This window comes from Stegostoma tigrinum, chromosome 34, assembly GCF_030684315.1.
Source record: "Stegostoma tigrinum isolate sSteTig4 chromosome 34, sSteTig4.hap1, whole genome shotgun sequence".
Taxonomy (NCBI): Eukaryota; Metazoa; Chordata; class Chondrichthyes; order Orectolobiformes; family Stegostomatidae; genus Stegostoma; species Stegostoma tigrinum.
In genome coordinates, this window is record NC_081387.1 from 21,095,042 (window position 1) to 21,109,260 (window position 14,219).

Sequence of the window (14,219 nt, forward strand, 5' to 3'; positions counted from 1 at the left end):
GTAGCGTAGGAAGAAGCATAGCAGTAGGAATAGGCTGTTAGAAAATTCTGCCTCCATAGACCTTATTAATACGAATATGGAGAGGGAGAAAATGAAACATGGCCGCCGGAGGCAAGGGTGTTCTAAACCACACAAGTTAAAAAAATCTACAATTGAGGTTATTACACATAAATACTCGAGAGTAAAACTTGTTTACAATGCACTCTGAAGAAATAAATACCAGGATGGTGCCTGTTAAAGGTTCTTGGCTTGACTGATGGTTAGTGGATCCGTGTTTTTCCTGTCATCGTAAGAACCAGGGCTGAAGTAAGGGTATATTTTGCCCGAAAATGAGTCAGTGAATGTAAACAAGGTGGTCATGTTGACCGCATTATAGAAGGATAACTGTCCACCTTCGTAGTCCAAATACACCCCGACTTTCTTGGGCTTTGCATTTATGGGAACACGCGTGGGATTGGCTGTGGAAGCCCAATACTCACTGCCATTTTTCATCCCAAAAATCCAGCATCCTGCATCTTGTGCCGATCTCGAGCCCCGTTTTCGGAAGGTATCTTTAACCACGCCTATGTCCCACGCAGTCTTGTTTCCCACGTTCACTTCCCAGTAATGTCGCCCCGACGTGAATCCGACGGATCCCAGGACACTAAGGTCACGGTCAGAAACTTCCGAAGGTTCCGTGGCTGACCGCGCTTTTTCAACGAGTTTCACACTGGTCCGGTCCTCGGAGAGAACGAGCTGGGGATGCGCTGTCACCGGATCCATAGTTAGGGCAGCGGGTGCTGAGAGAAGATGAAAGAAAACGGTTAGTCAATGATTTTGTAACGAAGCGAGTTGTTGTATAAAGCAACAAGGAACAGTAATTGCTGGAAAAACACGAGTCTGGCAGCATCTTCTGTAGAAGAACTTCTGTAGAAGCTTCACTGGGCCGAAAGTTAACTCTGATTTCTCTCCAGATGTTACGAGGCCTGCCGAGTTTTTACAGCAATTTCTATTATTGGTCCTGATTTCCAGCATTCACAGTTCTTTCGTTTTTTTTGTAGTGTAAAACAAGCTTAGTTTCTGCGCCATGTTTTCTATACTGTGGTTGGTTGGGTGGCAGGGATCTAATTTTAAACAGTGCACACTCTGGCTATCCGAAACTGTCTGATGCTCTTCGGGAGGGAAGCAGCGCGGGTAAGCGATTTAAATTACCCTTTTATATAAACCTATTGATATGAATGAGTTCGGGGTGAAGTTGATAATGTTAGGGGTGGGATGCCTGTAGTTGTACAAACGCACTGTGTTGCAGAGGCCCAGGCGAGGTATCTGGTCACGTGGGCTAAAGTCCCATTTTTACAGCTGATGGAAGTTGAGTTCTACCACGTAAAGTCTGAAACTAGGGCCCTTGCGGCGCAGTGGTAGTGCCCATCCCGTTAAGGCCAAGAGCTTCGGGTTTAAGTCCCATTTGCTTCAAACGTCTGCAATAAAATCTCTGATCAGGATGGTTACGTTATTTTAAATCCGGAACTGAAAACGAATGGTGATTATGGCAGCTGACATCTATTGATGTAAAAATGTAACATCTGGTTTTCTGACCCTTTAGGTCAGCAAACTGGGTCTCCTTGCTCAGGTCTGGTCCACATGTGATTCCACACGCACAGTTATATGGTTGACTCTTAACTGCTCTCTGAAATTGCCTGTCAAATCCCTCAGTTGAAGGGACATTAAGCATAGACAGTAATTTCCCTTTCCAGCGATGCACGTATTTCATGCAAGAATAGAAATAAATAAATGAAACATAACATAAGAACTCGGAGCAGGAGTAGACCGTTCGGCCCTTCGAGCCTGCTCGCCATTCAATTAGATCCTGGCTGATCTTTTCGTGGACTCAAATCCACTTACCCGCGTTCTCACCGTTTCCATTAATTCCTTTATTGTTGAAAAAAAGTCTACCTTAGCTTTAAAAACGTTTCTGAAGTAGTGTCAACTACTTCACTGGGCAAAGAATTCCATAGATTACCAACCCTCTGAGTGAAAAAGCTCCTTCTCAATTCAGTCCTAAATCTGCTCCCTCTAATCTTGAGGCTACGCCCTCTTGTCCTCGCTTCACCTGCCAGTGGGAACATCCTCTCTGCTTCTATTTTATCTATTCCCTTCATAATTTTATATGTTTGTATAAAATCCCCCCCTCAACCTTCTGAATTCCAATGAATATAATCCCAATCTACTCAGTCTCTCCTCATAAACCAGTAATTGGTTGCGGACAGTTGCGTGAGGAAAGATGCAGCAAATCTGCATTCAACCCAAAGGGAAAGAAAATCGGGTGAAGTCAATATCTTATGACTGTTACTTGCAAAGGCAATTCCGTTCAAGACCTTGAAGATTCTCCTTGAGTCTTGGGCTATCCCAAGCACTGTAGCAATTGAAGACAGCATCTCTCCATCAGCTTCTTAGTGACATAGGTTTGGGCATTAAATGTCGGCCTGGACAGGAAGTGCACCAAAGGTTGTTGAAAGCTCATATGGTTCATGTGTAAGGCAAATAAATAATGGAGCCAAACTCCTCGAGCTCGGAAGCAGAGAGACAGATATTCCGTCTTCCGGCAGCTTTGGAACTCGTGGCACATTCAGTTACACCGCGGTCAATGCCACGTGCTCTAGGACCAGCTCTAAACAACGATGACGAGTTGGACTCAACGATATTTTTGTAGGTAGCTATGATGTTGCCCAGATTAAAACTTTCCCAACCCGCGGCCCCCGAAGTAGTAACTTGCGCTGCTTTTTGCCCTCAGAGGTGGAGCACGTGTTCGTTTCCTTAGGCCGGAGACCAGAAGCCACTTTTAGGGCTTGACTTTGCCTCGTGCACCGCTCCCATGACGAATGCGGTTGCGCGTGCAACATGGCTTCTCAGGGTCAACCAAATATCTGGAAGCCCAGCAGATACGCTTGGTGGTTCGGGTTAAAGGCAGTAAGTCCCCCTATATCTTGTGTTCTTATGTTATGTTTCATTTATTTATTTCTATTCTTACATGAAATACGTGCATCGCTGGAAAGGGAAATTACTGTCTATGCTTAATTTCCCTTCAACTGAGGGATTTGACAGGAAATTTCAGAGAGCAGTTAAGAGTCAACCAACTGTGAGTCTCCACATTTTCTGTCCGACCGGAAGGGGTTACCCCCGCATTCTCTGGTCTCACTGACATTAAACAAAAAAAAACCTTTCCTCACATGCTTTCCCCGCTGTTCCATTCTGATATACATGCATGCTCCGTCCAGTTATCCATGGAAATGGCACGCAACTTTAAGGTACATCAGAGGACTCCTTTTTTCAGGCGGGAATCTCCTTCCTATTGATTCGGATGAAGTTTAAATCCCTGAGGATACCCTAGGAAATATGGTCTTGTGGAACCGACAAGTAGGGAAGCTGTTATAAAGATAGTAGGAACTGCAGATGCTGGAGAATTTGAGATAACAGGGTCTAGAGCTGGATGAACACAGCAGGCCAAGCCGCATCAGAGGAGCAGGAAGGCTGACGTTTCGGGTCTAGACCTTTCTTCCATTTCTGAAGAAGGGTCTAGGCCCGAAAAGTCAGCTTTCCTGCTCCTCTGAAGCTGCTTGGCCCGCTGTGTTCATCCAGCTTCATACTTTATTATCCTGGATTCTCCAGCTTCTGCAGTTTCCATTATCTCTGGCCTTTTCTTTAAGCCGTTTCCTGTGCAGGAAGATAGAATATGTTAGGGGAGTAGAGAGAAAAAAGCGCGGGATGGCCTGACTGAATGGCAAAGATTGTTAATATAGTAGATTGATAAACTTATTGTTTGCACTCACAGGAGAGCCTAAAACAGGGTGCCAAAATGCATTAATTCAAGTGAAAACCATAGATGGGACTTGATAGCGATCAACTGAAATCGCTGAATTTACCGAACAGCCAAACGTTCAAGTTATCCCATAAATGCTGGACAGCGAGTTTTCTGATGACCGTCATTTCTACTTTTTGTAGCTGCTAATCTAATCGGTTTTCTTTCTGCAACCCAAAATATGCAAATCCATGAATATCATCCATGGTGCAAAGGAAAAATCTTTCCATACGTATAATAAGCTTCGTGTACTTTCTTTGTGCGATTATTCATGCAATTAAACAGGTGTGTGTGCAATCCATCTTGGTATGTAGAGCAAAACGGACAAAAAAAATTAGCAGAGATAATGAAATGTGAGGCTGGATGAACACAGCAGGCCCATCTGATGAAGGGTCTAGGCCCTAAACGTCAGCTTTTGTGCTCCTGAGATGCTGCTGGGCCTGCTGTGTTCATCCAGCCTCACATTTCGTTATCTTGGATTCTCCAGCATCTGCAGTTCCCATTACCACCAAAAAAAATTAGCAAACTGTTTTGCATTTAGACAGAGCTTTTCGATTAACCAAGGTTTTATCGCAAGCACAGGTATCAAATTTTGTCTACGGGGAAAAAATACTCGGAAATATAGCAAACGGGCGATAACAGAATTCAAGAGTTCGGTAAATGGCAGATTCAATTTAACCCAAATAAGGGTAAGTGACTTGTTTTTCTTTGTAGGAAAAATGAGGAACTGTGATACAAACGTGATTGTCATAAATTTAAAAGGGGTGCGGTAAGAGAAAGACCGGAGAATGCAGGTATAAATGGCATTGTAGATGGCAGGGTAATCTGAGTACCTTTCAACAAAGTTCGGCTTTCCATATAAAAAGGGGCTGGAAAATAAAAGGTTTTGCTCAACATTGGAAAATCCCTGGTTTGACTCCAGCTGGTATGTTATGTCCAATTCCGGACAGCACTTTTTAAGAAAGATGTCAAGGCCTTGGAAAGGCTTGATAATATTTGCACTTTAGTAGTGGGAGGCAGAAGGGAGTTCAGCCACACAGAGAGACCAAAGCGGTTCTGTTGTTTTTCTTTAGACACAGACGGTTAGTCGGCAGAGAATTAGAAGGCGTACTCAAAATTGTAAAAGGGCAATGAATGAAAAATGGATAAAGAGAAACCATTCATAGCACAAGGCTCAATAATCAGGTTACACACGTTTCAAGAAACTAGTAAAAGCACTAGAGGAAGGAGAGATTTTTAAAACGTCGATGCATAAAACAGTGATGGAAACGGGAAAGTAATAACTTCGAAAAATAAATTGTCGGTACTTGAAGTGAAATCCTGTACGGGGAGCTGATAAACGCGTCGTGGAATTGAGTTCATTGATCGTTCAGCAATTCGACACTGTTACGATAATCCGAATTTACTGTACCATTGCTTTGGTCTGTGCTGTTACTTTCTTGCGATAAATTGAAGCAGGCATTCATATTTTGCATCAACTAGCTAGTTAATCCCCATTTGAGGGAAGGTTTGTGGATTACATTCTATTGCGTTTTCTGTTTCCAAAACCTTATACCTTAATCTTGGACTCTACATCTCCATTTGCTTCCCCTTTGTCCTATGCTCTTCTGCTCACTATGCGTCCTTGCATGTCGTTCCTTTATATGCCCGTTTTAAGTTAAAGATTAAGTTGAAGTTTGAAGAAGTCATATTCAGTTTCTGTTGCCTCGCATGTTTGAATTTATTGCACTCACTGATGGTTTTATTTTTTCGGCAACAAAATGCCATCTTACCAGGGCTTATTACGTCCATTATATCTTTCCACGCTTTGTATTGGATAGGTCCTTTGAATGACCCCAGAGGAAGTTTGCCTTCTGTGACCGTATTCTGGTAAGTTGATTCACTAATAATGTAAAAAGGAAAAGATTAGATACTGAAACCAGGTGACAAAATTTGGAACTGTTGTTATATCTGCACTAATTGAATGAAAGGCGATGCATACCTCCTCCCCTTATCCGGATCCTCCTGAAAATAAAGAAAAGAGAGATTGGTCCTGACAGCACTTGGACGGTCGCAACAAATGATGGGTAATGCACCATAACAAACACTATAGCAAGTAGCAATTGTCATCAGTCCAGTTCATAAAGCCCCAAGGGACAGAAACATAGTTATGAAAGCAAATTATTAAAGACGAATGTTCAAATTCGAACGCGCTAGAGCAGATCGGTCTGTATTGCATTCCTCTGTTCCTTAATTTACCAGGAGACGTTAACCTATGTCAGAAAGTCAGCCATTTTGAAGTGAAACAGATACCTGCAACATCGATGAGTTAATCGTCCGTCCTCTGTGACAAATAATCGTGAGTTCAATGCTATGGATGGAACTATCTTTTGGCCCACATGGCTCACGTCTCACACAGATTAAGTCCCTGAATTTCCTTCGAAAGTTGTTTAAAAGATTTTCAAAGACAGACGAGGGGAGTAAATATGGTCACAAAGTTACCTATTTGAGTCTGAGGTGGTGCAGTGGGTTGAGAGGCGGTGCTGCGGTGGGGGGTGGTGCTAAACGGAAACAGAGCTAGAATCTGAGAACTAAGCGACGAAGTTGCTTCTACACACCTCCAGCTACATTCAAGCCAAGAATAGGATGGCTTCCCTCTTTCTTTGTGGCAAAAGTTTATCGTTCTATAACTCCCTACTCAAGTGGGCAGCGAAAATTCAAAACCACAAATCGAGAATATTATACGCAAGGTTTTGTTTCGATCTGATAACAAATTTCATGGCAGCTGGGAAGAAATCCCAGTGACCAGAGCAAAGGGAATATCCTGGGTCTTTTCCAGCTGTCTGTTGACGTTAGGACTGAGTTGTGTTAAAGCCAGAGAACGCCCAGGGGAAATTTATCCCAATTTCAAGAAACTTCAAAGACTGCGACGGAGCTTTGGGTGATTTTGGATGATAGTGATGTTACCGTGGAAATCTTTTCAAAGGTGGAGAAATTATCCCTTAAAGCAAATTGGGACTTTGGAAATGATAGGCAGAGATAGGAGTTTTAAAATAACAGAAGTGAGAGATGAGCCAAATTTATAGGATGTGAGCAAAGGGCCGTTCTCCAACATTTCCCCTACACGCAATTCGGTGTGCACATTAGGGAAATCGTGCAAGTCGCTAAACAGCTAAACCGAGAGAAGGTTTGATGCACGTTCCAAAACCGACGAGGTATCTGCGCAGAACAGATCGAGAGGCATTGTTTCCACTCATGCAAGGCTCGAAACACGACGGATCAGATTTGAAGTAATTGGCTTAAGATGCAAAAACGACACGTGGAAGAACTTTTGCAGGCAGGGAGTGGGTACGATTTAGAATTCGCCATCTGAGACTGTGGTGGAGGCAGCTTCAATGAAGACTTTGTAAAAGAGAGTTATCAGAAAATAGAAAATAAAATTGGGCAGCAGCACCACCTGACTCGCACATTCCAAAAGCCGGTGCAGCAGCGGTGGGCCGAATGGCCTTCTGGGCTTGAACAATTCTGTGATTCAGTGAACTATCTCTCTAACACTCACCTCCGCCAGCATCTTTCAACAGGGAATTTCCAATGAACCTGAAGTGGAACTATACTATTGCACTGTTGCAGGCACTGAGCTCTTTAGGCCAGTCTGCAGAACGAGGTGAAAGGGATTAGAGGCATAATGATTTCAAGTGTTGAAAGTATTTTTCATGTTGCTCCTTAACAATGTCTTCCTAACTTTCAACAACGCTCTCCTTAACTATCTGGAACGCCCTGGTAGTTCAAATTGATTTGACTAGCACTCGTCAGGATTCTTACCTTGAGCAAGGAGAAGGCATCTTGTTGATTTAATTGCGATTGGACGCTTGATAGCTTCTCTTCCGTCTCATTCAGATGCTCCTGAATGTCCCGAAGATTGGACTCCATTTTCTTTAAGATATCCTCTTCGTGGTCCCCCAGCTCTTTGGCGAGAGTCCGCTCTTTCTCATCTAGGACTGTGCGCAGTTTGGTAAATTCTGACGAGATGTGCTTCTGCAGAACGTTGGACTGTTCCTGTGTCAAAGAAAGAATAGGCAACGTTGCCACGTGGTTATGGAGTGAACGCAAGAGAAGCTGGCCTGAGCAATTCCATAGGATGACAAAGTTACCTGAATTTCCGAGATGCTTTGCTGCTGCTTCAGTAAGACGTTTTGGATCGAAGTTTTTTTCTGGTTCAGTGCCTGGAGGTTAGATTTCATTTTCTCCTGCCGCAGAAGGACGGATGGGAAAGGGTTTGTCAAATTACACACACATACGCACACACACAAATTGACCTAAACAACGAATTCAGAATCAAGGCATCACCCTCTCCTGCCTCACCTTATAAATCTCGACCGCTTCATTTATCAGCATGAAGTTGTGGGATTTATGGCTCCGTCCGTCTCTCCTGTCCAGGCACATCACACAGATCAATTTCTTGTCAGTTTCACAAAACAGCTTCAGTTCTTCCTGATGCTCATCACAAAAGGGGTTGAAAGTTCTGCCGGTGTCCGCTGTCTGCTTTATGTTCAAGCCCCGAATTTTGTTGGACAAGACCCCCAAAGCTCTGTTGGCTTTCAGGTTTTTTTCCCGGAATACCTCCCCGCACTCTGGACAGAAAGCTTTCTTCTCTTTCTCCCAACACTGTAAAATACACTGACGGCAGAAGTCATGGCCGCATTCTAGCATCACTGGATCGACAAAGATATCGAGGCAAATGGGGCAATTCAGTTCATCTCCCAAGCTTAAACTTGACGATCCGGAAGCCATGGTCGGCTCCGCTGCTTCCTACCTCCAATTGCATTCACCTTCACTGTTGCTGCGCAATAGTGGTCGCCCCGCCGCTCTCGGCTGTAGTGTCAGAGATAATAGTTGCGTAGCCAAAGAGCTTGCAGCTTTCAGCAAGTGTCGCCAGGGAAGAACTGAAGCTTATCTCGCGATTTCTCTGGCGCGTGTGGGGGGTGGGGGTACCGAAGGAGATCGATCCTGGCCTTTACTCGGATGAATTACGCATGTTTTTCATTCAATTGCAAGGAGTGTGTTCGGCTTCCATCGCATTTAATGGCGCTCAGAAAGAGCTGGTTCGGAAACAAGAAAGAATCCAAGTTAGAAAACAAAATCCAAATCATTTATTCGTCTTCCCAAGCCAGTAATTCTTGAATCACCGAGACAGTAAACTACTGTTAACTAAACGAAGAAGTAAAATTGCAAATTGCTTCGTTCATGATATGCAGATGTAACTAAACATGCATTTCGTCGTTTTTCCATTTTTATTTTAGATATTTTGGAATCAAACTGTTCAGCAATGTTATGATACATTTCTGGAACAGGTCGAACTTGAACCCTGGCCTTCTAGGTCAGAGGTAGGGATCGAGCGCGTTTTAATCTTTCGTGCATTCACTGGCCAGTGATGTTAAATTTAACTTTGACGCTACACAACAGATCCACACTTACGTGGAAATAATCTCGTTTATCGGACTGCCTGGCTTACCCTTGAAGTACTTTATTTTACTGGCGGGCTTTGTAAAGTCCCATTATTTTGTGTTTTGTTTTTAAAAGCACAATAAACACCTAACTTCTGCAGTAATTTATATTTTGCTGGCTATGGAGGTGAATGTCCGGCTTTACCTCGCTGTTTAATAGGTTTCCGCAGCCGTTACTTTCCAAAACGTGAACAATCAGGAAGCTCCCACGTGGAACGGATGCTGGATGGGCGATTGTGATTTCTTTTTTTGCCCGTCCTTATTGACCTACAGCTCAGGGAACTTGTTGGGCCTAGTTTTGAGCTAATTACATTGCTATGAGCATGAGGTCAGGTACAGGCCAGGCCGGGTAACAGAGGCAGCCTACGTCCCACAAACCCATTCGGAAACCGGAGATGTTGTGCAAATGTTTTCAGTACGATCTATGATACTCATCACCGAGAACAGTTTTCAATCCTACACCTTTTGTTATCGATATGATTGCAAATCCAGCTGATAATGTGGGAATCGAGCCTGTGTCCCTAGAGGATTACAAGGTTGCCACCACATCACCAGCTCCTCATTTGGACATTCAGATTTAATTTACTTGTCGATTTTTTTACCCTAACAATTTATCACAAGCGCTTGCGAAAGTATCAACTCCTTATTTGCCGTCCATGCTGGACTGCCTGGCGCAGCTCATAGACTATTTCGTGAGGATGCCTCTCGGGAGTGTCTTCATACAGCGCCTACAACCAACAGCTTGCTTGCAGGGACAGGGAGAGAGATCAGCAGACCCCAGTTTCTCCAATCTTCCTCTGTAAGGGTTGATATGCGCCTCTGTGCAACTGTGACCAATGTCATCTCTTGCCCGCAAGCGCCGGAGTGATTTACGTAAGTGAATTATTGGAAATATTTCCTCTTATTGATCCTTCATGTGCAAGCCTGCTTATTTTTATCAGCTTTTCCTGGGGGATTGTTTGACTGGAAAGGCAGAAAGTTTGGAGGGGTTGTGCAAAACTGGATGGAACATTTATTCCTGATATTCTGGCCATCGTGTCTCTGAGGCTGGATTAACAGGCCGGCTGATTTATCACAACTAGTCAATTTCAGATATTCGAATGTTGGTGACCCGGGAACGTCAAACAAGGAAGTTCTTTTTCCGACTTGGTTCGCCTATCAAAATGACCATGTGTCACCAGCCTTCGATTAGACACCACGTCAGCTGTTGCCCTCCGTTGACTGCAACGGAGCTTAATATCAGACAGGACATATTGCGGGCCTTCCCTGCCGGACTACCTTGTTGCACCTCCTGACAAGAAAAAATGAAAGACTAGGATTCCGCCTTTCTTTTTAGGCTGAGGGCCGAAACGACCGGGTAAACAATACGGCAAAGATTTCGGCGATTCCATGTCACGTTTGTTCACAAATCGTGGAAAGACATAAGCTGGCGAGAATAGTGCTGGAATGCTCTGGACTTGATCTCTGAGCTATCCTACCCTTCAACATGTGATAAGCTAGGTATCTGAAGCTGTGATGGCCTGTAACTCCATTTGAATCTTTAAAAGATATTTCAAAAGCATCGGACAAGTTCAACTACTTTCTCGACAGCCTACAACCTTTGCCTGATTCGGAACTGAACTCGCTAATAACTGTTTTACGAGGAATAGCAATCAAGAGGTTGCAAAAGAAGATTACTGTTGTTTCATTGTATGCCTACCCCATTAGCATGACTTTTCAAAAGATATCCATCATGGTTCCTGTTCTAGCTGAGACTTCCCTCTTTCGAGGAGCTTAAGTAGATATTTAGCAGACATTCTCACAATTATGAAGGTTTCTCATGGAATAATCGGAAGATCCAACAAATTTCGTTTTATTCAATCATAGGGTGGGGCGTCGCTGGTTAGGCTAGCATTCATTGGCCTTCACTAACTGCCAATGGGACCGTTTAAAAGGTAACCACAATACTATGTGTCTGGAGTCACATGTACGCCAAACCAGGCGAGGAAAACAATTTCCTTCCTTCGAGAACATTAGTGAGCCAGATGGATTTTCCCAACAATTGATTCATGGTCATCAATAGATAGCAAATTCCAGATTTGAATTGGATTCGATTCAGACCGTCTGCTATGGTGTGATTCAAACCAGGTCCCCAGGATACTATCTATATTTCAGGATCAATAGATGTAACGATAATACCAATAGATCACCAGCACCCCTAGCAAAAGACCGGTGACGCGATGTGGAGCGTAGACTTTCATAGTGTTAATGTGATTTAGGAATTGCTATCACAAGTAACATCGGATGTCGATTGATTAGTAACTTTCCAAAGGTTTTGGACAAAGCACTTGAAAGGAAAATGTTTAACTTTGGGGAAAGCGAATTGTGATTTGGAGGCATAGTGGGAGCAGAATGGATAGGAGTGTCGCTACTTGTCTTGCTCTCGCAAGCAGCAATCACATCTGGATGGGCCGATTAGTCTTCTTCCCTGATGTTTCGATCACGAGGGCTGGATGAGGGGATATGTTTCATTGTTGCTTCAAACTAATGCTTTCTGACCCTGCTGATGCAGTTAAGTTGCTTAGCAAGGTCACAACATCCTCGAAGTAACTGAGTGTTATTACAAAAAGCCTGTTTAGAATTGCAACGTTGTACTGCGATGGTTACTTCGAAATCGCAAGGACATTTGGAGACAGATACCAAGCTCTGGCTGATTGCCAATGCTTGTGACGGCTTCGAGGGGTGTCGGAGCGGGGGAAGCGAGCGGATGGAGCGGGTGGCGGAAGGGAGGATTCGGAAGTTGGTTGGTGACGGGATAGTTGGACAAGGGTAGTCGATTTCCGACGTTCATTCTTCGCACTGAATTAATAAACATGCTTGAGGAGAGGAAGCAGATTGTTTTTGCTACACTCGTTTCAGACCAAAAAATGTGCACCCCCACCCCTCCGAACCAGCCCCCTTCCCAGCGCTTAGTCCGGCTCTACTCACCGAAATTCCGATAAGCTACAAAACCTTGCGTATTTACAAACGACTTTCCTGGAATTAAATTGCACATCAAACAAATATTACAAATAATATGCAGCACTCTATTCAAAATTCACAGACAATATTCTTACAAATAAACCCTCCAATCATGCTTCGCAATTTTTAAAAATTACTTTTGGAGACAGATGAACTCAGAACAGAACCTTACATTCATGAGTCCAATACCATTGCGGATGAATCTGAATGTGTCAGTCAACTGATAGTTCTGGGTCTCCTGAGTGATTCGTCTATGAAGGTATCACTGCAATTTATTTTCTTCAGCTCAGCTCCGCAATGCTCCTAAGTTGTGCACGAACAGTGTAGGCCACGCTCTCCGTGACTCCCTTGTTCGCTCCACACTCCCCTCCAACCCCGCCACACCCGGCACCTTCCCCTGCAACCGCAGGAAATGCTACACTTGCCCCCACACCTCCTCCCTCACCCCTATCCCAGGCCCCAAGATGACATTCCACATTAAGCAGATGTTCACCTGCACATCTACCAATGTGGTATACTGTATCCATTGTACCCGGTGTGGCTTCCTCTACATTGGGGAAACCAAGCGGAGGCTTGGGGACTGCTTTGCAGAACACCTCCGCTCGGCTCGCAATAAACAACTGCACCTCCCAGTCACGAACCATTTCAACTCCCCCTCCCATTCCTCAGACGACATGTCCATCATGGGCCTCCTGCACTGCCACAATGATGCCACCCGAAGGTTGCAGGAACAGCAACTCATATTCCGCTTGGGAACCCTGCAGCCCGATGGAATCAATGTGGACTTCACCAGCTTCAAAATCTCCCCTCCCCCCACCACATCCTAAAACCAGCCCAGTTCGTCCCCTCCCCCCACTGCATCCCAAAACCAGCCCAGCCTGTCTCTGCCTCCCTAGCCTGTTCTTCCTCTCACCCATCCCTTCCTCCCACCCCATGCCGCATCTCCATTTCCTACCTACTAACCTCATCCCACCTCCTTGACCTGTCCGTCTTCCCTGGACTGACCTATCCCCTCCCTACCTCCCCACCTATACTCTCCTCTCCACCTATCTTCTTTTCTCTCCATCTTCGGTCCGCCTCCCCGTCGCTCCCTATTTATTCCAGAACCCTCACCCCATCCCCCTCTCTGATGAAGGGTCTAGGCCCGAAACGTCAGCTTTTGTGCTCCTGTGATGCTGCTTGGCCTGCTGTGTTCATCCAGCTCCACACTTTATTATCAGTGCAAGGTGTGCGATGTGTGTGCGTGTGTGTGTGTGAGAGAGAGAGAACGATTCAATTTGAAGAAACAAAAGATTAAATCATCAAATATACTCTGCCATTTCGGTGAACGCTGGCAAGTTTTGCGAGTGAGCTGTGCGTTCTCATGGGAAATTGCCCGGTCTAGGTCTCACCATCCCCAAGCTACTCTCGAGTAGGTTCTCCAAGTGAGCCAAAGTGAGGGGATATTGATCCGAAATTTCTACATGGGGAGGATCGTTCATCCGTGCATCACCGGGGTGGGGTGTTAGTAGAAGTCTCGGCGGTGAAGTGGCTGGAGTGAAAACGGTTCTTTACGCAACCTATCGAGCGTTGTTTGCGGGATACAGAGCGGAGAAACCAATGTAACATTGGCGGCATTTGAGGGCATTCGGCACATCGCTGGTGTCCACCTTGCTAACGGGCGGTGGTTATCCCGGGAATTCCACCTTCTCCATCCCGTGTCCTGACTGCGCAAAGGTCTCCAGAAGTCGGGGCAAAGCAATTGACCTCACCATCTCTCTGGCGCTTCGTCATTTTTTCAGCAACTCTGCACCTCGCAGATCGAGGGAATTTCAACCATTTCCCGCCCCGCTCTCGATTCCCAAACTCTGTAGATTCAGTTCGCTTCCTCCCGAATATAGAATTAATTCCACATTGAGCAG

At 44.8% G+C, this 14,219-nt stretch overlaps 1 protein-coding gene across 1 annotated transcript; it reads right to left on the bottom strand.

Annotated features, from left to right (window-relative positions):
- Nucleotides 1-234: 234 nt before the first annotated feature.
- On the bottom strand, nt 235-8,605 carry LOC125446318 (zinc-binding protein A33-like). Its single transcript, XM_048519795.2, has 6 exons — nt 8,177-8,605; nt 7,966-8,061; nt 7,637-7,870; nt 5,817-5,839; nt 5,608-5,717; nt 235-779 (listed from the first exon to the last, which is right to left on the bottom strand). The coding sequence occupies exons 1-6, from the start codon at nt 8,603-8,605 to the stop codon at nt 235-237; spliced, it is 1,437 nt and encodes a 478-aa protein (XP_048375752.1).
- Nucleotides 8,606-14,219: the final 5,614 nt, after the last annotated feature.